At 32.0% G+C, this 25754-nt stretch overlaps 1 protein-coding gene across 3 annotated transcripts in view; it reads right to left on the reverse strand.

Annotated features, from left to right (window-relative positions):
• TMTC2 (transmembrane O-mannosyltransferase targeting cadherins 2) overlaps positions 1-25754 on the reverse strand; it is a 345050-nt gene that overhangs the window by 134987 nt on the left and 184309 nt on the right. For all 3 annotated transcript variants that reach the window (XM_016143610.2, XM_016143578.2, XM_016143600.2), the window contains one exon: positions 9450-9564. In XM_016143610.2, the coding sequence (XP_015999096.1) occupies positions 9450-9564 (115 nt within the window). The remainder of the gene's footprint in view (positions 1-9449; positions 9565-25754) is intronic.

Consider the following 25754-nt stretch of genomic DNA (forward strand, 5'->3'; position numbering starts at 1 on the left):
CACAGAACATGTCTACAAAATGAGTTGCAGAAAGAAGATGGCTCCAAAACTAGCAGATATATAATGTATTTTGTCTAACTATACTAACATAACAACTGAGCACAAAATGTAAAAGCATGCATGGAGAAGCAGATAGTGTGACTTGAAAGAAAGCTCGGTAAATGGGGATTCACAGAGGAAAATGCCAACAGTACTTATTCCAGTACTTTCCAGGGGAGGAGGAACTCCATCCAAGGGATTTCATAGCATTAGACTGTCAGACCAGCATCATTATAAATTAAATCATCAACTACTCCTCAGTGTGAGATTCTTATAAATTGAATGTTTTCAATACACAGATAGTATGCTCACCAAACAACCTGGGATTTCCATACAGACTTGACTAGACTTGAAGTCTTTCTAGTACCTGTGACGATATAGTGAGGGAAACCCCATGAAAACAGCAGCACACTGGGTTTTTCCTCATCCTTCTCTGTGCTTTTGATATATGAGTAGGTCTCTCTGGGACTGATGATCCCAGGCAACTAAGTGCCAGGCACCTGAACAGATCCAGTTTCTTCCCTCAGACTAGAAATTTACTGTACTACTGAATGCTATAAGTTGAGCTTTCGTGTTACATAAAATTTGTAGTTTTAACTAATAATCATGGATGGTGTTTAACATCATAAAACCTACAGTAGAAAATGTTTCATCTTGTGCTTTCTTTTATTCAGATTGACCAGGATATATTCTAAATGTAGCTTCTCCATGAAATCATTTCTGACTTCCTCTTTACCATCCTGCAGACGTCCAGGTCATTAGATAATAATTATCTTACCTAATCTATTCTGGCATCTTGTCAAGACGAACTTTGCCAAATTTCTTGAATTTAGTATATCATGGCCAAAACTCAAGAATAGATAATTTAATGCTAAAATATATTCAAGAATTTATATGCACAAATGTGTATATGGTTGATGAAATCATTAAGTGTGGTTAATTTGCTCTAGTTTTAAATAATCACCAATTTTTACTCTCAGTAAAGACTAGACTTATATTCTGAGCCTGTACAGATGTTTAATATTACAGTAAGTCTTCAAATTAGAATTGAAAATTACTGAAAGGCAAATTTAAATAATATGTTTCTATGAACAGAGGTTGATTTTATAGCCACTTATATCTTGAATAGGATTTTAAAGGGTTTATTAATATTTTAACAACCCTGAAACATCATCTCATATATAATAAACTGGAACAGAATTATATACTTCATTATTTACTATTTAATTTTATTCTGATTAATAAATGAAAATAATCATCATTTGCTTTATTGAAACCTCTTTTAGCTGATTGTCTAGTTAACTAACAACTGTCCAGTTAACTAACATAGCCATTATTTTCTCTTAGCGATTCTGAAAAAAGTTTGTTTTCAATATTTTTAATAAAAATATTTCCAGGGTCTGGTGAGAGAAATAGAAATAAAACTCAAGCCTTGACGCTAGATGATATATTTCAGAATCTTTACTCCACATTAGTGTGTATATAATAACCATGGTCACTGTGAGAGAATTTTACTACTCTTAAGTTTTTTGGATTATTTTCAATGGAAAAAAGTTATAGAATAAATCATTATGAAGAGTCAGATATATGAACATGGCTAATAATATAAGTTGGTAAAGAAATAGATCAGCTAGGTAAAATACACAGGACTTGGAACTGTTGTCCAATAAACTTTGTTTTTTAAAAAGATCTTCATTATTATCTTATTCATTGGTTTATTAATGAAGTCATTTATCAGTTTAATAGTTCATCCATTACTTTATTAATTGATATATCCATAGTGTAACACACTCATGAGCTTATTAATCAACATATACATCATTTGAAGCCCATGTGCCTGGCATCTGGGTTATAATGTTACCTTAGCCTTCCCTGGCTCTAAGGAAATCATGTCATAATTAAGGATAATATGGTATCACAAATATTACTATGATTAAGACTAAAAAGAGTCAAGTATTAGTTGCTCTGCTGAGATTTAAGAGAGGTAGCTATCTTCTAACTCTGAAAATAGGAGCGATATTGAGAAATCTTCCCAGAGGGAGATTTGAGCTGAAATATAAAGGATGTTTAGGCAGTAACAGGCATAAAGAATGGACAGTAGGGTGGAAAGAAGTCAGAAAGGGAGAAAATGGTGGAAAATGCTGCAGCTAAAACAAGTATGTGCATAGGCCTCCAGCAAATAAGAATATGACATATTCAAGAAAATTCCATAAAAAGATTTTCACCTAAAAATCAGATATATAACAAAGCAACAGCAACAACAATCAAGCATATTTTGAAAATATAAGATTTAAGAATTAGGAACAACCAGTTTAAAATGTTCTTGCCATGTGAACAGATAGGTACCCACAAGCTGCCCCACCTCATTCCAGTAATTGTGTATCTAGAGCCCAAGTCAGTGGAATTTCTCCAAAATCTCTCAGTTCTATTCACTTATCTCAGACATGCCAAGCACTTCTAAGCATTCCTGTTTGATAACCCTCTCTCGAATTCTCTATTTTGAGAAACCAGTCTGTTTACCTAGTATCCCCTGGACATCTCCGTCCATCCTTAAAACACACACCTACACATACACACCCTTCCAGGGAACTTGCGGGGAAAGCCTGTCCTGAACTCATGCCATTTGGCAAAGGGTACTTTCTCCTTCATTTTCACCAGGCTTCACTTCTTATAGGCTTCTCTTGACAGTTTTGAACAGAGCTTAAAAAATGGCTCAGCTCCATGTCAAGTAACACCACTTCCACTATTTGATTCTTTTAGCCTATCAAGGGTTTTCAAAACCTTGTCCTGAATGAACAAATAAATCTCTCATTAGAACTGGATCTTTAGGTACAACTCTGTACCTGACATTTCCCTCACTGATCTATCCTCCTAAGTTACTTCCTCCTAAGACAGAGTTCTTGACTTCACGAGATATGTAAACTTGTTGAAATTCTATGCAAAATTTTAGCTTCATAAAAGAGTCTTTATCTAACCCTCTCCCTGATTAAAAACCACTATCTGGGCTCTATCTCTCTTAAACTGAAGCTTGCAATAGGCAGCTGTTATTGGTTAAATTGTGTCTCTCCAAAAAAGATGTCGAAATCCTAACCTTTAGTACTTGAGAATATGACTTTTTATGAAACAGGGTCACTGAAGATGTAAAATGTCAAATTAACATGGTTGAGCCCCTAATTCAATATGACTGGGAGCCTTATGTGAAGACGGAAAGACAGGGAAAATGTCATGTGATAACAAAGGTAGAGATCAGTTATGCAGCTGCAAACCAAGGAACTCCACAGAATGCCAGCAAACCACAGGAAGAGGCAAGGAAGAATTTCCCTATAGGTTTCAGAGAGAGCACGATCCTCTAAACATATTGATTTCAGACTGCTAACCTCCAGAACTGTGACACCATTATTTTTTATTGTTTTAAGCCACCCAGTTTGTGGTACTTTGTTATGGCAGGTCTAGGAAACTACTACATGAGCCAACCTTAACACAAATGTGTTTGTTTCTGAAACTGCAAGAAAATGCAACTCTAGATGTCTACTCCAAAAAGGCTCTTTAAAATCTGAATCTGTTTAGTGATAATGATTATACTTAATGCAATTCAAAGAACATGGTTATCTAATATCCATTATTAATGTAATCACCTACATTGACAAATTGAATCTTCTCCGGTTTGATATGGATTTCATAATTCATTTATAAAATCAACAAATATAGTTACTCTTCTAAGTATGGGAAGATATGATGATCAATAAGAAATTGCAACTACCTCCACAAGAATGATAATGATAATGATTATAAGAATGAGAATGACCACTGTACTTCAATATTGACTTGAGACAAATATTCTTTATGTTACAGAGGTATTTATTTATCCTTAGTTTATTTATGTCTTGTTCTCTGAGGCAGATGTTGATCAAAAGCTTTCTTGGCATTTCTAGAGATGATATTCTTTTCTTCTTCTGACTTCTTAAATTAAAAGAATATGGTAATTAAACTTAATATTGAATACCCTACCATAAATCTAAAAATAAATGTCATATGATTGTGATGTTTTAATCTGTAATGTGCTGCAGCATCTACTACATTAATTTTAAGACATGTCAACATTTAATTAATAAGTCTAACTGGCCTGCCATGGTTCTGTAATTTTTTCCTTGCTTGTTAGCTTTTTGTTTTGTTTTTTGAGTTTTTGGAGATTTTCTGTTGTTGTTATTGTTATTCTCTTGTTTTTTGGTGTTAAACATAGACATTTTGCTGTCAGTTTTACCTAGCTTCACAAAAATAAATGAAAAGTATAAGAAATATCGCTTCATCAAAGATTTGATAAAACTCATGAATGCCTTAAACTTGGTTTCTTATGGAGAAAATTCTGTAATGTGGTTTCAAATTTTCCCAAGATTTTTTTATCCCAATTGCCGCCCTCTTCTTGTGCCAATGTTGGCCATTTATACATTCCCAGAAAAGCATAGATATATAGATTTGACATATATAAGATTTTCATATATATAACTAACATTTGCTATTTTAAGTTTATATATATTTATATGTGTGTGTGTGTGTGTGTGTGTGTGTGTGTATTTGTAGTCCTTTTCTAATTCTCAGTGTTGTATATTTGAGATTTTTCTATTTTGTCCTATATGACTTGTCTGGAAATCGTTGATCTTTTAATGCATAAGCTCTTAAATTTGTTCATTACTTCCCATTGCTTTTCCATAGTCTACTTTATTAACATTTTCTTTCTTTTTGCTTCCAATAAATTTATTAGTTTATTTATTGCTCCTTTTTCCTAGCTTCTCAGATTGGATGATTACTTAGTCTTACAACATGGAACAAAAATGACAACTAACTTAAGGTGGCAAGAGCTCTATTATCCACAGAAATAATCCCCTCTGTTATGTATAATAATCAAGAATTGATTAAACCATATTATAGTTATTATCTATATTCTAAAATCTAATGGTTAATAAAATATTCAATGTTTTATTGAATTACCTGTTTAAATATCATTTAGAACAGACCGACTGGGACAAATCTATACTAGCAATGAAAGAACATTTACTGAGAATTTTCCAACCTAGAAATAAATTATTTTTCAGATGGCAGTGAGTTGTGCAGTTAAAAGGTTGAAAGTTGACACATTATTTGTAAAATAGTGTAAATCATTGAGCGATAGCCTGTGAAAATATACTGCACTTGAAAATAAAAAAAAAAAAAAAAACATCATAATGCAGAGCTGTTAAATCTGGTCTTAAAAAAAAAGTTACTCATGTGAAGTATTAGATTTTAACACATTTGGCAATATGAATAAAAGGGTGACTATAGGCTGTGTAATAAGTTCACTACATCTATTGCTATTAAGAGTAAAATTAAGCACTGTTTTAACTTTCACATTATATGACTATTATCTGTAAGCATGGATTGAAATAATATCAAAATAATATTACAATTAATGGATTTAGGAAATTAAAAACACTTTCTGCAGCAATTTCTTCTTGAAAATAACTCAGCTCAGTAGTACAAACTCCCTGATATTCTTTCTAATAAAATTCTATAACATGAGTTCATTAAACTCAGTAATTAACATAAAAAATTAATTTATATGTTATATTAGATTTCATTCCAAGTATTTTATTTCTGTATGTAAAAGTGATTTCAATTAAATCTTTTGTCTGAATTTGAAAGATATTTACTGAGGGTTTTTTCTACATCCTTGGTTCATTTCTGTAGAAATACTATAGAAATATGGCTCAAAAGGAATACAGACTCAAAACTCTTAAGTTCAAATATGGGCTCCTTTACTATTTGTGTAAACTTAGACAAAACACCTCTGAGTTTCATTTTCCTCATTTCGTAGGCTTCATTTGAAGACAAACTGTGATAACATTTATAAAGAACTAAGAACAGTGCTTGGTTCATATTAGTTAAGTAATTGTTATCAAGAAAAAAATAAATATTATTCCATCATTTTATAAAGTTAATATAACCATTTTTACACCTCTCATATATAACTTGATATTAATCCTGCAAAAAACTGTCCTCAAAGTTTAGAAATCTTACAAGGCAATGTTCCTCAGCTTCGAATATAACATATTTCATCTAATACTATTGCTTACTTAATGTTTTTCAAAATAATTTTTCTATCCTCACCTAGAACAATATTTAAATGTTATTTAAATGTGCTAGTCATTTTTTTAAAAAAAATAAACATAATAATGAATATTCAGGGATTAATTTAATGATTATCTCTGAACTCCTAAAGTCATGCTGTGGTTTGTCAGTAGTGGTATACCTCACTTTAGTAATTACTATTTTTAAGTTACATAATTATGTATAGCTCTACATTATTTCCCTAATAAAAATTTCAAACAATATGAAAAATCTTAATAATTAACAAAGCAGTAGTTTTTTGAATGCTGAATGAGTTAAAAAAAAAAACAAAAACGAAAACTAGATTCCTGATTTAAAGTTAAGTAGAGGACCTAAGAGAAGTTTATGATTCCCAAAAGTTTCCAAAATTCATTAATGAATGAGTATTTCATATAACTAATATAAATATATGTTAATTAGTTTCAGGCTTTGGCCATAACAGATCTTTAAGAGATATAACTATAACTGATATGAAAGATGATTAAAACCTGCTACTACCACAAAGGAACATTATCAAGTTTACTTATTGGTAGGACTGAATAAAGCAAATACTTTTTCTTTCAGGATATTAAGTAGAACAAAGAGCAACTTCTGTATATCAGAGAGAGAAGTGTGTAATGGAAATAGCATCTATGTCTCAAAAGGAAAATTTTTTTATCCGTCAAATATTCTCTAAATTATCTATGAGAAAACTTGTTTTTTTCCTACCTATGTAAGTAAATAGAAAAGAAAAGTTTGTTCTTAAGGACATATGATGCCAGATACATTTAAAATATTAAGGTTTATAAAAAAAATCTATTTGGGTGCATTCTGTTGATATTTCAATTAAATAAAAAAATTTCTATTTTGAAAAATAATTATTGAATATCAAAATTCTGTTAACCACATGGGTTACATAATCTAATACACTGAAATTATTTCCAACATTTCTTGTGGGATTCAAGTCTCTCTATCTGAGCTAGCAGTTAAACATAGTTTAAAAACCTTCATATTAGTAAAAATAATTTGGAGCTATATATGGCATTTATGATATATCTGATTTTCCTGTAATTAGGGAAAAAAAAAAAAACTGATCTTGTTAATAATCACTTCTCCAGCAAGGATTTTCACTAGGGTTTGGAGAGGTCTCTCTCTATCTATCTATCTATATATATATATATATATATATACTTTCATGGCTTATATATGTATCTAGACAGGAAGTTTTATAAGGTATAGCTTTTAAATTCCATGTAAATTGAATTTGTCTAATGTAATAAAATTATCTTCTCAGCAAAGGGTAAGCCTGAACAACCCTTGCGCAACAGGTATCAACAAGAGGTAGGTAACTGTGGATAAGAGAAAAACAAGTTTAGCAAGAGATGTTGGTCATTTAGCTTACTTTCTCCTCCAAAATATATGAAAAAAGAACTCCAGAAGAAAATTTGCATCCCATATCGCAAGGCAAGAGCCTCCTTTGGCAGCATTACTTTCAGATGTTAAAATGATAATAATAATAAAAGAATATTTTTGTATAAATTTCAAACTGATAAGTTTTTTCTCATGAAATAAAAATTCTATTAATCAATAATATAGTTACATCACATTATTTAAATGAAGAGGACATGTGGGAAAAGCCTTTGTAGGAATATCTAGATATATTTATTCAAGTGAAAAAAAAAGATGCAAACATCATTTTCAGGGAAAAGATGGTAACATCTTTGGTGAATCATGAAGCACAGCAGAGAGTGAGCTTTAAGAGTTGTGCAAACTGAAGTGAATGTGCTCCATCTGAAGGCATTCAGGTGAAAAAGAGAAAATTAAACTGTGTAGATCAATACAAAACACATGCTCACCTAATCTAGACCACAGGCCATGAGACTGAGATCCCAGTGTTAAAGTTTAGGAGTTTAAAAACAAGGTAAATATATGAACAGGAAATTAATCTGAGCTCACTCTGTCTGCTTTCCCTTAAGTATCCAAAAATCTTTTTCTGTTTGGTTTTTATTTCATTTTTTATATCTGTGCTTTCAGATTTAACTAGTACAAAAGATTTAGCTGCAACCATGGCATAAATACATACTAAAAATTAAAGTTGACAGATTGGGTTGATACTGTCATTATTACATAGCATTTATTAAACATAAGCAGTAGGCATCTTATTTTGCCTGGTCTCTACCTACAGAGAATTGGTCCTTCATTCCAACCTTGGTGGCATCGTCAATAGAGGTGTCTTACAACCTCTGGCCCATTGCCGAGTGTTTCATGCAAGAGATGACATGTGACTTCAGGAGGGTCAGTCAAGCGACCTTTTTTCAGAATTAATAGAGACACCAAGACAATTCCTTCTGAGACCGAGGAGTCAGGATGTTATATTCATAACGGTGCAGGAATCATCTTTCTCACTGATATAGAGATAGTTCCACAGAGAACAAAACGAAACCAGAGGAAACCAGAGCCACAACATGGAGACAAATTCCTACAACATCATAAAGCACCTAGATCTAGCTAGATGTGCCACATCTAGTCAATGCCAGGAATTTTTCAGTTATGAGAGTTAATAAAATCTTTTTGATGTTTAAGCAAGTTTATTTTAGGTTTCTATTACTTACAAACAAAAAAATGTCATAGATATGAGACAAAAAATGGATTTCAGTTAATTTGTATTTATCTACTCACATTTCATTGTACCCCCTAGGGTTGTTCATTCAGAGAACAGAACCAATTTTTCCCCTAGGGGTTTTTCTAATCCAACACACACAAATACCCTAAATTATTTGATTATCTCTATCTAAGTATTAGTACTTTTGGAGAGGGGAGAAAAAGAGCCATAATCTTATTCACTAAGTCCCCAGGTTTAATACATATTCTATATATCCTTGGACACAAGAAATTTTTAACAGAGGACAAAATCTATTATTAATATCAAGATATCGATTACATAAAGTATCACACATAGCAGGCTTATTTTATAAACTACCTAGGTATTAATGGAACAAACTTAAAAAAAAAAAAACCTAAAAGCAGTTAAACCATTTTATATTACATGGCATAATACTTGAAAAAATTTCAGCCATGCCACATCAATACACATGAATATAGATGATGAGGCCCCAAAACAAAGAAATCACAAATACTAACCACCTACTAGTCTCTGAGGCATGATATATGAGAAGAATATTTCAGAAAAAGACCTATCGTCATCACCATTTCCAGCAGTTAAATCAATAGTCCCTCTCACCACAGGTTTCAAAGATGAACCAAATGAGAGAAAGCAATTGCATACTCACAAATTATAAAGCATGTCAGCCATGTTGCTCCGGTAGTACAAAGCATTTCTATAGGCGCTTTCAGCTTCAGAAACTTTGCTCTGGCTCTTTAGAACATTTCCAAGGTTACCCCACGCTGCCAAGAAGAGAAAGAAGTATTCAGGCTGAGAGTCGATTCAATTATACATGACATAGTATCAAGCCATCAGGAAGTCCCACAGGGAGAGAAAACCTTCATAAAACATTTTTAAGGAGGAAAATTTATTTCCTTTATGCTCTAACATTTCAGCAAACCAGGAGATTAAATAAAACCAAAGCCTAAAAAAAATTTAAAGTAATTATTATGTCTCAAAGCTGATATCATATAGAGTACATCATAAGGCCAAGAACAATGTTATCTTAAGATCACCCACGAAGATCTCATGGTCTTTCAAATTTCAGTAGGGGTCTTCATGGCCTGAAATTATTGTATAGTTAACTCAACCAGAAACTATAAGAAAGGATCTTAAAATAAACAAAGATTTCATTCAAATATTTAAAAAACTGATAAATGATGTAGAAGAACTGGGGATAAAAGCAAGATAACCAAACAAGAGCAAACTATATAGAGGCTTAATAGTCATTAGAATATCAGTAAAACATTATGCTTCTTAAAACATATTTAGTTTATTGATACAATGTTCTTTTATACCATTCCTGCTAATAAATGCATTCATGTGGAAATCAGTATCTTGGTATGTCCACACATAATCATGTTTAAAAAAAAAATCTATATTTTCTGCGTGCCCTTTGTTTTTTACTCTAAACAATCTTGATTTTTCAAAATTAAAAAGGATGAAAGTCACATCAACAGCTGTTGTTGCTCTCAAGCAAAATTATCCCTCTAACTGGGAGGCTTCTCTTGTCTTCTTTCCTTCTCACTGGGAAAGAGATAGGGTATCAAGTCCTGAGGCCAGAGTCCCTCCCTGATAGAAGACGGGGATAGCAAGGTTTCTGTGTGTCAAGATATATTTATTTTATTGATTGCTAATTCTACCTGAAGAATGAAAAGAGTTTTGAAGTCAATTTTTTTTAAGGTATAATAAAGTGTAGAATCTTTCAACCCCAGATGTGTCAGTGTGCTCTATAATTTAACACTGTGTGCCTCAGTTTACTCATCTGTGAAATGGGAATAATAGTACTTCATGGGCTTTTCAATGAAGATTAAACTAGTTAATACATGTAGGGTATTTAAGACAGTGGCTGACACAAGACAAACACTCAATAGTAAATATTTATTTACTATTACCATTAATATTATTGTGGTGAATACTCCTTGCAATTTACAATATTAAATGTTGATTATAGAAATAATGTCAAATATTACACACTTTATGCCCTTATATTATCTATAGAGAATAATCTTTCATATTTTTTTGCTGCTGATGGAAAACAGAGAAAAAGCACTGAACTTAAAATTATCCAGCACTTAATAACATCACATTTTACTCCACATACTTGAAATATATCAGCTACATTCTCAACACAGTCCTGTACATAAATATTATGCTTAGTTTGTTCTAATAAACAGACTCACAGACACTACAGAACTTGCCGAGTTAATACTGAAGTATTAATGAGAGCAAAAATTCCAACCCAAAGCTGGCTGCTTCCAAACTTTTTCCACCCTCCACCTAACATTTTCATACCACCTTTCATTTTTCACTGCAAAGCAACATTCACACACTATGAATTAGGCCTTGGCATTATGAATTCATAAAAAAAAAATGAATCCTTAAACTGAATGATAAAACAGTACAAAATATCGTCAAATTCAGATACTAAATGCAACAACAAGAGATGCAAAGAAGGAAAAAGAGATAGTAAAATGAATTATAATTTTCTTTAAACTTAAAAGACATAACACCACATATATTTTATATGTAGCCTCACCCCTAAATTAATAAAGTATGACTATATGGAAACTTCTAATAACCAGGCTATTTCTCAAGCCACCTTACCTCTCTCAAGTTCCGCTTTGATTGTGGCATTAGTTAATGAAACTATATTTACATTGGAATCACTCCAGAGAAATGCAACCAAATATTATTTTAAGCAACAAGAAAACATTATAAAGCTATCCCATCTAAACCAGTTTTACAACATAGATGCTGAAAAAAAAATTATAGTAAGGAATTACCTTAAATATTTTAAGGAGTATCTTCAGATATACAAATTGACTTTTCAGGTATTTATATCTTAATAAACATGTAATTCTATTATTAATAGTCAACAGACTTCATAAAGTTATGACTAGAATAATATACATTCACTCATTTTCTTGTTTGCTCATTTATTCATTCATAAATGTATTCATTTACTGAACAGATATGTGTTAAACACCTGCTTTGTGCCAGGTACTTCAATAGGGGCTGGGCGCTTAGGAATGTACTGACGTACAAGTTCCCACCACTTGGAGCTTACGTGTGAAGTGGGGAGTAAAGTGGGATAGGGAAGTGAGGACCACACAATAGAATAAATAAATTAACTTCAGATAGTGATAAGTGCTACGAATAACATGAAATAAGATGGAGTGGATGAAGCTAATTTAGCTAGAGATACCTTACAAATAGGGAAATGGGTATCGTCTCTGAGGAATAAAGGATATGGAGCCAGCCTTGCAAAGACTGGTGAGTCCAAGTAAGGTGAATAGTTTGAGCAAGGGGTATAAAGCAATAATGAATTTGATACTTCCAATAACAGAAAGGCCAGCGAGGTGTGGCTGCAAAATCAAAGGGAAAGTCATGATGAAGTCACACAGATAAGTAGGGATCCTATAGGGTCTGGTGGGCCATAATAAGTCTCAAGAATATTTTATTTACAGTGGGTAGGAGAGGACTTTCAGAGAGGATTTTTGTGATATGACTTAACATTTTTGAAAGATCACTCTGCCTCCTCTGTGGAGGAGGTGCTCACTGCAAAGGAACAAAAACAGAGAGACCAGTCAAATGATAACTGCAGTGAATGCAGAGACAAGATTAGGGTAGCTTACACTGGGACAGGCAGCAGAGAAGATTGTTATTCCAAAGTAAAACTACAATTAAGAAATTAAAAATCATTGGCAAAATCATCTGTGGCAAAGCCACAACATGAAACTGAGTTGCTTGTTTTTTTTGTTTGTTTGTTTGTTTGTTTATCCAAATGGAAAACTCTTCACATTGTTATGATTAAGTCATTGCCCTGGGTGACTTGAAAAAGAAAAAAAAAATTCCCAAATTAGGCATATATTTTAAAAGCAATTTTAATTGTATATGGATGAGAGAGGAAGGAATGGAGCGAGAGGGAGAACGTGGGGAAAAAGCTGGCAGGTTGAGAGGGAGGGAAGTCTTTGATGTCCAGAGCTGATCTGACACTCACCACGTAGTATTTTGTTCTCCTACTGTACACAACACAGTCTTATAGAATCTCAGCTTGAGACAAGATTACTCTGAGATCATGATAAATGAGACAAAGCAAGACCATTTCATAATTCTAATAAACACAAAAAAGATAAAGATTTCTGTACAATCCACAAAATGTCAAATATTTCCCCTCTTGCTAAAAGAATAACTTCTTTACCCAGTTATAGAGTTGTCCTAGCATGCAATCTATAGGACACCCATCCCCTCTTAGACCCTCTCCCAAATTACCCAACCAAAGTCCAAATCCTATGATAAGACATACAATGAGATATCCCAGAGTCTCTATGGGGTAGAGGTCCCTCAGAACAAGGAGAAATTATGCCGTCCTGTTTACTGCAGGTGTGTTCCTGGTGGTCTTTGAAGGGTATTGGCATAGAGGATTTCATCATACTCAAATATGAAAACAATTCTTTTCAAAATCGTTTCTTCCTTATATAATTGCTCTTCAATACAGTGTTTATCGAAACAGATTTTAGGTTTTTAAAGTAAGAGCTCCCAAAACTAAGCCTTAAATTGCCACACTTTTTTTTTGACATGAAAACTGCCATTACTACCACACTTTCAAATTTATATGTGACTGATTTTTGTATCAATGCTACCAAAACTCAATGTTACCATTAAGATTTTTTCCCCAAAATAAAAAGGTACACCAAAGAATATGACCTAAAATAAAAAATTCTATTAGTACTCCACTAAATAATAATTCTCTTCATTAAAGCTATTCATTTATCATGTTTCAATAATAAAACAAAACATGAAAAGGAATTCATTGTTGAATCGAGAAATCACTTAAAATCTTGCTAATGCAGATATAGTTTAAAGGAACTATAGTTTAACTGAACTACAAAAAATACATCTTAAAAGGGCTAATAGAATGAATTCACATCTATATAATTAATCTATGGAATTAATCAGTGTAGCTATGCTTTTTTTTTAGTTTGACAAATTTGATTGCATTAACTAAGTCAACTTTTTAAATCATGTTAATTTTTAAATATAACTGGTTTGACCAAACTTTGAAAGACATGGAAGAATACTCGAAAGCTCATGAATGAGACAATTTAACATTATACAAAATAAATTTTTTCAAAATCAATCTTTAAATTTGGTTTAATTCCAATTAATATTTTAGAATCATTTACTAACTCAAAGAAATAAAATTTTTCAAAATTGATCTATAAATTGTATGTATCCAATTAATATTTTAAAGTCATTTCCTAAGGAACTCAAAAAATGTATGCTAATATAATATTAAGAGAAAAGCAAAACTGGATTTATATACCATTTTCACCATGCACAATGGTAAACTCCAGATAAATTTATAGGTTAAATATGAAAAAGTAAAACTAACAGAAAAATATGTTGGAGAATACCTCTGGGGAAGGGAAAGGGGTTTCTTAGAACAACCTCCGAATATAACTCAATAGGTAATATATTGATGAATTTGAGTTCCTCAAAATGAAAAACATCTATTTATTGAAAGATATCATGGACAAAGATAGAAACACATAATACAGCAGGCAAAGATATTTCAAACATCTAAACAAAGAGCTGTACTTAGAATCTAAAATAACTCTTAAAAAAGCAACAACAAAAAGAGATAAATTCAACAGAGGTAAAAAATGGGCAAAGTATATGATTAGGAATCTATCAAACAGAAAAACCCAATAAATATCAAGCATTTTAACTCATCCTTGAATTTCTTAGTAACTCAGCAAAATGCAAATTATAACAACATATATTTTATCAAACTGGCCAAAAACAGAAAACTGAATAAAGCCATGAACTGGTGAAGAAACAGGGAAGGACTGCATGCCCTATTGGTGGCAGTACAGCCAAGGGCAGTCATTTGTTATGCCATCTGACAGTACTCAGTCAAATTAACAAATGTCATTGAGTAAGCCAAGGATAAACCCTGACCCAGAATCCCACGCCTAGAGAAATTCTCACATAAGGGAACATGTAAGAGGATGTTTAATGCAAGCATCTTAGAGTTGGCTGATAATGAAGTAATTGACCTGTCCATGCTACGAGTACCATACAGCACATAAACATTACGGATTTCTGTGCAGCAACAAATTCCATGTAAACACTATAACACGAATGGACCTTAAAAAATCTACAAAGAATCAAAATATTGAATGCATTCTATCATAGCACCAGTTATAAATATTAAAAATTCATTCCTACCCAGAATATCACTACATATTTTACAAGAGTAAATAAATCACATTAAAGCCTCCGCCTATGGTGCAGAGGGAAAATGAAGTTAGGAATAAAGATAAAAGGGAATAAATACATGACAAAAAGAAAAGAAACTTGCAGGAATCATCTTGAAAACAAGCCATGAAACATATAATTAATCCAACCCTCTGCAACTAGGTTGGTGGGGAGGGGAGAAAATGAAAATGAAGGGGAAGGGTGAAAAGAAAAGATGGGAGAAAAGGAAAATTAAGGTCACATCCCACATTCTTTTAAAATAAAGATGGGGTTATCCTATATCCTGCTAAAGGAAGAAAGAGTTTTACCATTCACTAAACTTTTCCTTATACTAAGATAATTCAAAGCAGATGTTAAGGATTATCTTCAAATTTTCACTTGGTAATTATACTTTGGACTAACAGAACTTAGAGATCTGTATCTTGTATTTTCATTAACATGTAATGTTATTTACATTTTTAAGCCCATACATTTTATTGATTGTGTTCATTTCATGTGATGATTTTTAAAAATACAGTTTTATTGGAATGAAATCCTCAAAATTCTTCCAAGAAATTGTGAAGAAGCTTAAAAAAAAAGTACCTATGTTTTTAAAGTCTGTATTTCAATTGACAAATGTGAACAGATGAACAGTTTAAACTCTGAAAAAAATATAATAAAGTACTTATTTGAAGTTCAAAAACTGTAAATAGCTTATTCTAAAATCCAAATGTAACTTTCATGTTTTCCCAATATGTTTCAAAATATTCAAAGTACTCATTATATTCCTGTTGTTTTACAAAATGAATATACTAAGAAGCTGCTCTCATTTGGGGGGAGCCACTGTCCGAGTTCATGGCTTTTCCTTGCAGCCCATACATTGGAGTGCAGGAAAAGAAAAACAAGGAACAAGAGAAAGTAGAGAAAGAATATATACAAAATGTTACTAAAAATAATAATTTTAAGTGCTTTCGTTTATTTATTTAAAACTTACTATTTGCTTGACAGTGCCCAGAATTTATTTAACCCAATAAAAACCTTTGAGGTATGCTACTGTACCCATTTCATTATTGAGAAAACTAAGGTTAACTCCCTCATAGCAATGTTAATGACAGGAAATCCAGATCTGTTTCCAGGCATTGGAATCTATCTACTTAGAGGTAAAGCTATCTATCTCATTCTCTCAATACTGAGTTCGAATACAAAGTAGAATAGCATATTATAATACTCAATATTTTTACATATTTAATTGAGTGTCTAGAGGAGAAGACAAAAACAAATTAAATTATTCAAATAAATCATTCCTTTATAACTGCTAGGGGCAAAAAAAAACCTCCAGACACATAAAAAGTTATCTGGTACCCATATTTTATAATGTATTTTCCATACAAGAGAAAAATTAATGCCAAACAATATATTAAGTGTTTTATATTCCTTTAGAAAAATACCTTTAAATATCCCGTTTTCCAGTTAATTCATTGGAAATAGAACATATGGTGCCTGTGTAAACAAATGATTGCTACTCAAAGATGCTGGGGACTTGGGTATGTTTATCAAGATTTTCAAAGTGCCCTAAAAATGCCTTACATGTGACAGACATTTAATAAGCATTGTTTAACAAGTATATGATTTAACATGATTTCCTAAGATTAAGCATATATGATGATTACATTAAAGGAAGGCAAAGAGATGCTACTAGATACCACTGCAAAGGCATTAGAAAATTTGATCTGTAAAGTTATTTTCAAAAGAAAACAAAATTTTTCTGTTAAAAAATCAAGAAGCAAAGAAGCAGAAATAACGTATCTCAAGGGCCCTTCACACTGATATTCAATTGCATCTAAAAGATATCACTTACTGAGAAACTTGACCTTAATTCACAAGGAAAGCTCCTCTTGTACTTAGTCCACAATCTGCCACTGTTTATTTTACGTTCTTTGAAAGGCAGGAAAACAATTAAATTCTCCCATCTTGCTACCATTGTTCTAAAGAGAAAGTCAAATGTGAGCTCCCTCTAGAAATGCTAAGTGATCTACAGCAATGAATACCTCCAAATTTTTTTCAAAGCTCCCATTCAAATACATGGTAGTTCTAAGTGTACAAAGTAAAATCAAAACTTATTCTAAAGTAACTATAGCAATTTCATATCTTTTTTAAAGTTCACAAAATCAATGCAGGGCAACTTCAGCAATTTTTTTCTAGAATTTTTTATTTAATGTGAAAATTCTGAAGACATTATATATGTTATTAGAAACGTTAAAATAATTTTCTTATGATTTTGGTATACATCACTTAAAATTAGCTAAAACATGATTCATTTTTTAATATTAATATTTAAAATTTAGCTACTTAACATTCAGGTCTACATAAGAAATTATGTCTCTTTGGGTTATCGATCAGCATTTTCACTTCACTAGTACACCAAACTCTCATTTTTCACTTTTTTTCACTCATTTTTCACTTTTGCCTTTACCTATAATTTACTTTTACCTTAAAACTTTAATATAAGTCTTTAGTCCCTATGTCAAAATCTTGTTTTAAGTAAAATCTGCTAAGATTGAAGAATCATTTAACTGCACTAAATAAGATGATAACTCCTAAATTCTGTTTCCTCCAACTTTGAGTTACTTGTTTAAAATTTGAATTCTACCACCAAAAAGGGTTAAAAATGGAAACTTTACCAGTTATCTGTGCCAGACCAGCTTCAAAAGAAAATAAACAGAGTGCCTAATGCATCTGACACAAATTTTTTCTGTTCAGATTAAAGAGCTATTTTTAAGCTAAATTTTTCATACATATTATCTATTTTACTCTTCACAACAAATGAGATTATCATTTACTTGATATTAGGTGAGGATACTGTGACTCAGAGAAGTAAAGTGACAGTCAAAAGATGACAGAGCTAAAAGTTATGTCTGTCTGTCTGGTTCCAAAGCCCTTGCTTTTAACCTCTGTGCAACACTCAGACTTGTAGTCCAAAGAATGGTATTACCAAAGCTAGAATTTAAATAAATATTTTAAGGTATAAAGGTTAATTATGTTAAACTTTCTCATCTCAATGGAGAGGGGAAAAAAAGAAAAAAGAAAGCAAATAGAACTGGGTGGGAAGAGCCACTTGCTACATGGAACTTAAGATAAATGTGAACATTGTTATTTTTTTTAACCACAATGTTTTCAGACTCCATCCATTCTATATACTGTGAGGCGGTCAGCATGTGAGCCTGGGCTTTTCACTAATTGCATGAGAGCCACTTCATATGACTCCAGGGAAATAAGGTTCTTATAAAAGCCTCTGAGAATTTATTTTTCTTAAAGTGATCATACAAAAGAGAATGTTAAATAGGTTAAAAAGGCATATCTAGTTAAAATATGAAGCAGAAGAAGTGGACATAATTTAAAGACTATGGTTACTATGATACCAGAATACCAGAATACATACTTATACATAATTCTAATTATAGCAATTTTATAATATGCACTTATTCCTCCTGTTTCCCTATCTCTGGTTAACTCAGACCTGAAACTAAACTTATTCCTAATAAGGGGGAGAAAGTATTAAAGATGAAAAGATAATATTTAGTATTCTGATAACATGTTAATATTAGTCTTGACAACACTGTTAGTCCCTATATCTGTGGCTATGCTATAATATCCACATATGAAATTCAGGACCTGTTTTCATTTCCGTGTTAACATATCTAGGGCTGTTCCTTAGCATTTACCATCTGCCATCTCTATACCATATTCCTGACTCTGACTATAAGCAACCTCCACATTCATAGCCCAGTGCCCAGTCAATGATGCCAGCTCTTACCTACACCTGCCTTCATTTATTAATTTTCCATCTGTGCTCAGAATTTTTCCAATGGCCTTTCATCCAAACAAACAAACAAACAATCTGCTCTATCTCCTTTTCTAGTAGCAATATGCTCTTTGCAAAGTTTCTGATTAATTAACCTACAGAACAATATATTAAGACAGTAAATACAATTTGCATTTATAAATATAATGACTGAAAAAAAGAGAAGAATTTGGAAGCACCTGAGCCCTGAGGCTCTTCTCAAATCTTACTAACAGATCCTTCCTTTCCTTATGATGCTGTTAAAAGTAGTCGATAAAACATTTGGTAAATATATAATTGGCATGCCACAAATACTGACTTTATTTATATAACAGACAAACCAATTTGGCAAAGACTTTTTGGAAATTCCTCATATCTGGCTGATGTTTCAGCTGGTGAAGTTTTAAACTGGTTGGTACCTTTAGATTTGACTAGAAATTGTGACGTGTAGCTGAGTTGCTACTGATTTCATATCAGAAACAGAACTGCCCATGGCATATATTTATATCTATTTATCTATTTCATAAAAGCTATAAAGTATATATTTATAAATTTAAAGAATAACATTATATAACATTTCCATAAACATTTTAAAAGAGTGAGATAAAATAAAAAAAATTTAAGTAGTCTTCAAATAAAAGAAGAAAGAAAGAGAGAAAGAAAGAGAGAGGAAGGAAGGAAGGAAGGAAGGAAGGAAGGAAGGGAGGGACGGAGGGAGGGAGGGACAGAAAGAAAGAAAGAAAAAGAAAGAAAGAAAGAAAGAAAGAAAGAAAGAAAGAAAGAAAGAAAGAAAGAAAGAGAAAGAAAGAAAAAGAAAGAAAGAAAGAAAGAACAGAGAACTGTCCCAAGTAATTCCTTACAGCTTGCTTCTCTCATAATTGGTATCATTTAAGCTTGGCTCAGGTCTGAAAGATGAAGAAACTTGAGAAAGGCGAAGAGTTCTTGAACAACTATATCTGGAGTTCTAAGAAACTCAGGAAAAAAAAAAAGAGAATCTTTTATACAATCTACTCTCATATTCTACTTTATCCTACAGTGAATCATGTCATCATTTGAATGGGTCCCTGCCATCTAATAGCCCAAGGTTACTTTCCTTCTATGCTTCACTAAAAGGAACTTTGATATGGAAATATAAAACAAAATATCCAAAATCTAACTTTTAGTACTAGTCCTGTTACCAATTAGATCTGGGTACACTGAAGTAAATGACTTGACTCTTCTCTTTCTTATTAGCAGTAGTAAAAGCAATAATTTACTAAACCCGCAATGTGGGCCAAATGCCGGGCTAGATATGCTCTACATGCTGTCTCATACAGTGCTACCCTCACTATATAGAAGAACAACCTGAGGCTCAGAGAGGTTACAATTGTAACAGTATAAGGATAATAATAACAGCTATTAATGGCCAGAGTTAAGATTTAGTACCCACATCTACCTTACTGTAAAGTCTGTACTCTTTATCATGCTTTATCGCCTGAAGCATACCGCCTCTCTTAGTTTCTCATCTGTAAAACCATTGTAACAACAATCTCCCAAGTTCAGCTCCAGCATCTCAAAGGTAATTAAATAAGATAATAAATGTGTAACTCTTTGAAAAGTACATTATTATGGAAAAGGACTATTTCATTAATAGATTATCATTCATAAAAAAGCATAACCAAGCAGATATACACTTTCACAATACATCTCTTGTATTCTTTATATTTGAATGTGCTATTAAGAATTTTATTGCCAAGCAAATCCAGGTCAACAAAAAGAAAACTCAAGGAAACGTTAAATACTCTAGAAACCAATCTTAAGATTAGAAAAATAAGAATAATCCTCAAGATTACATTTTACTTCATAAAAAATTTCTATTTCTAAAACATAAATATAGCACTTCATAAACAGTACATCATTACACTATACTCTATGTTAACTTCTATATATTAATTTGTGATAGTCACTTTTATCAATTCAGCAGCTAGTGTTGAACAGAGAAAAAGTATAGTTAATACTAAAAAAGGGGATTAAAAATAATCAGTAAAAATATATATTTCAAAAATAAAAAGTATTTGTAGGAAAATATAAATGTTAATGAGAAAAAAGAACAATTATGTATTAAATAACTTAAAATGTCCTAAAAATGAATATCATTTATCTTTGTTATATGTAGAAATCTTGGGTGACTATCATTTTAAAGTATTTTCTTCTGTACTTTTGGCTGAATATTAACATCAGAAAAGGGAATATTAATTTTCTTTGCCTTTTTTGCTACCGCGGGACAAGTAGATAAGTGTTCTTAAAAAGGTATGCAGCAAACACTTGTATGTGAGGCCTTTTTGCAGCACTTGAAAAACTTGACATGAAACAAAGAATGTCATTACTTATTTAACAGTCTTAAACATATAGCTAAGGACCTTCTACTACCAAGCAGTGAAAAATACATACATACATACATACATACATACATACATACTTACACATACATACATACATACATAAATAGCTAGTAAACAGAGAGGTAAGATAAATACAAAGGATCAGGAGAAGTTTCAAAGTCAGAAGGTTCAATGGCACTGTGCTCTGTGGATATGCTCAATGGCACATCTACTGAACGATATAAGAAAGAGAAGGACTGGCTTCATCTTCTGAAGCTCTAATCTTAACCAGATTGGTTAAGAAACCGTTAAAGGATATTTTGTACTAAACACATACACAGGACACATATTAGTGGTTAATTAATATTACCAAGTAGTCGTTATGATTTGATATGTGCTCTCAGAGGCATAAATACATATATTTCATCTATGAGTCCTAAATAGTGTTGACATTCACACTATTCACATTAAGATTGATTAAAATCCGTAGGGAAGCTGTACTTTCCTACCAAATAATCAGAAACGAGGTTAAGATGTACTTTTTTAAGCCTAATTTTTTAACTTAAAACTCAAAAACAAATATCTACCCCAAGTTTAATTTGGAAAAGAGCTGAGAACCAAAGCACAGCAGGCCTCTGACCAAAGCACCACATAGCCTCTTGCCTCTAGAACTGCACCACAGAGCACAGTGCCATGCTGGAAAGACTTCAGTGACTGTATAATCTGCCCTCAAGTATTTCAATCTTGTCCTAAAGTGTTACGCAAAAGAAATTTTAAAATCCTACACCGTTGGTTCTAAATAATAGAATTTCAAGAGCAAAATAATTTCAACTATATCACTGTGATCAGCGATAAGAAAAATGCAGAATATATGGATTTATATGCTATCATTAGCATGCTTGTTTTCATTACTCAAGCCTAGAAACTTATTTCTACTTTAAAGCTATTTTCAACAATCACATGGATATGGACAACACTATTCAATCTTAATCACTGGAGCGAACATGACTTGAAGTTACCTTTGAAAAATATTCAGATTATTCAAAAACAGAGTAAGTACAGATATGAGGTGTCCTACACCAGTATTACAAACCACCAAAGCTATTTGGTAAAACTCAAAAAAAGTAAGCCAACTGAGAAAACCAGATATCACAAAATATTTCAAACCATTTCATCTTTGGTGGTGGTCTCATGATACATTGTTTGAGAAATTTACCCCTGTTTCCCAAGAAACCAGAATAGAAGAAAATGTTTATTACATTTCTTTAACACACAAACTCCAAGTTGCAATCTGCAGAGCCTCAAACATTATAAGACTATAAGTTTCCTCTGCCACCCAGGCAAAGAACTGCACTTAAGAAAAAAGTGTGTTGACACTTTAGTAATCTTTTTTTGTCAAAATCTGACTTTCAGCTGTTGTACTGCATACCTAATCCAGTTCCTTCTTTTTACACTTAGGATTACAAGAGAGAAAGTTTTTCTAATTAAAATATATGCCTAAACTACTTCCAAAAAAGATATTAATATTGATATTTTAATATAATATCCCATGATATTTTGCATAAGGAACTTGATTTAAGCTGTTTAAAATGAATGAATGTTCAGAGTAGGAGCTAGTATTATTGGGAATTAGAATCTTAAATACAAGACACAATAAAGTCTGTAATATAGTTCTGCCCTCAAGAAGATTTGTTTTTTTTTTTTTCTTTTTAAAATTTGCTTCTACTATTTAATCAAACCAGGTTGTGGGTTCTTACTTGGAAAACAATATTATCATTTTTTAAATTAAAGCATTTAATATATTTGATCCTTATTTAATTCTTAGTAAACACATATCTATGTTCCTACTAGATCCCTTGGATGGTAATATTCATGTTTTTAAATTACAAATAAATTCAACACTAACATGCAAAGCTAAAAAACAAGATTTTAAATTTAATATGCATATGCATAAAAATAGGACTCACTTTGTTTTAGTTATTTTCCTATAGTTATATATAAATAGTCCTCCAGAACCAACCCTTTTTCAATAAATATATGCCTTGGAACATCTCAGATTCTCCCATACCCTTTGAAACTGAACTGGAATTTTCTTTTAAATCTCCTATTACCTATGATATGTATATATGCATAATAAGGGTAAAACTAAAATTACATTGCATTTGTCTTTTCAGAAACCTGCTATATCTGTGACATTATCTGAAACTTTATATTACAGCAGGATATGAACATATTTTACTCTTCTGTCTTTTATAAGGGTCAAACACCTATAATTTTATTTTGCATGAGATAGTGCTCTAATATGCTTTGTAGCTTACTTTAGCAGCTTAGCTATCTTTTGCTGGAAATTTCAAAATGTCAAAAACACGTTCTATGATCTTAAACAAACAACTCTATTCTCAAATATAACTTCTAACATAGTTAACCATTCCTTAATAGATGCCAGATTTGAAGATATTTCTTAGGTTTCTCTTTCTGGTAGTATGGTAAATTCATTGGTCCAAGATTCTCTCCTTGTATAGAACACATAAAAATAGTAGATAAGAAACAAAAAATATTTTTTAACCAATGTATTGATTGGGGGAAAAAGTAAGTATCCCCAAGTCTAGAAACTGAAGGAATGCAGGGCTCTAGAAGAATAAACAAACTCTGAAGATGACATTCACCCTGAATATATCTGCAAAACTATAATAAACTAGGACTTGGTCTTTAAATGGACTCAACTTTGAATGGGGGTTAGATTATAGAAGCCACATAATCTCTGACTCCGTGAAAGGAAACAAGACTGAGTAGATTAACTATAAACAAACAAAGAAACAAACAAAACCGCAAAAAACTCAGAGGAGAAGGTGGGTGTATTATATGCCCCACACATTTGGACAAACTGAAATGAGGCAGGGAAAATCTGCAGGAATTCCTTTACATAAATCCCCCTTCGCAAAGTTTAGGGCAATACTACATCTGTTGTTCAATGAGTCTCAAAGTCAAAATATGTTTTAAGTCTCACTTGGGGTAGAGACCTGAAAAAAGGATACCATGAAAACAGAATACATAGCTCTGTGAAAATACATTTGAAACTCTAGATTAATTTATCCAGCAAAAAAAAAAAAAAAAAAATCTACCAAAATTAATCCAAAAGTAAATCTGAGTATTTTCAAAATCATAAAAGAAATTAAATTAGTATAAAAACATGTAACCACATGTAACAAAAAAGAGGTAATACTCTCAAACTGATTATATAAGATTCATTGATTCTAAAACCAGAATATGACACCATAAGATCACAACTGCCAACTTCACATAGGAACATGGGCAAAAAATAAATTCGGAATGTAAAAAATGGATATATATTATAACTAATTCCTCTTTTATTCCAGGGATGCAAAACAGGTTTGACATTAGAAAATCTGTTAATATAAATCATCAAATGAACAGATTCAGTGGGAGAAAAATCCATATTATTATCAATAGTAATTCATAAAAAGAAAGCTTGAAATAGAAATAAAAAGAATCTCTATTGATAAAATGTATCTATAGAAAAACCTATAAATATATATAGTTAACAGTGAAATACACCTCTGTTGAACATCATAATGGAGGTTCTAAGATAAAGTAAGGAAAAACAAATGAATTAAAGTAAACAAAATGAAAAGGATTACTTCTGGTCAAGCTGGTAGAATAAAACACTGTGCTCACTCCCTCTCATAAGCACATCAAAATTACAACTAAACTACAGAACAACCAATGTTGAGAACTCCCTAAAGTCTAGCTGAACAGAAGTCCTATAACTAAGAATAGAAGAAGCCACTTCAAGACTGGTAAGAGGAATGAAGATGCAGAACAAGGCTGGTCCAATACCCTCATTTGGCCCTTAATAACGTAGAGGGATATTTCAGTGGTGGAAGACTTTCTAAGGAGTGAGGGGTCCCAGCCCTACACAAGGCTCTCCAGCCCAGGGTCCCAGTGCAGGAAAAGATGTCCCCATAACTTCTGGCTATGAAAAGCAGTAGTGATTGCAAATGAAGACACTCTGGCTGTGTGAAAGAAAGGGCTGCTGGTGTCCCAGGCAATTATCTTAAAGGGCCCACACCTGGACTTACTGACAGCCTTACTCTAAGTCCCAGCACTGAGGCAGCAGCTCCAAAAGTATCAGAGAAGAACTAAACAAAGTGGAGACAAGCAAACTCTACCAAATGCAGAGTTTTAAACACCGGTTACAAGGATGCTCAATGAACTTAGAGGAAGAGTAGATGAATTCAGTGGGAACTTTAACAGGGAGAAAGGAAACATAAAAATGAACATTGAAAACATAAAAAGGAACCAGTCGGAAATCAAGAACCCCATGAAGAATTTGTTAGAAGAAATCAACAGATTTAATGAAGCAGAGGATCATATCAGCAATTTGGAAGACAAGGTAGCAGAAAACATTCAGAATAGAAAAAAGAAAAAAAAGAATCCAAAAAAAGTGAGGCTGCTTAAGGGGCCT

Source organism: Rousettus aegyptiacus, unplaced genomic scaffold (genome assembly GCF_014176215.1).
Source record: "Rousettus aegyptiacus isolate mRouAeg1 unplaced genomic scaffold, mRouAeg1.p scaffold_m13_p_2, whole genome shotgun sequence".
In the NCBI taxonomy this organism is placed as follows: Eukaryota; Metazoa; Chordata; class Mammalia; order Chiroptera; family Pteropodidae; genus Rousettus; species Rousettus aegyptiacus.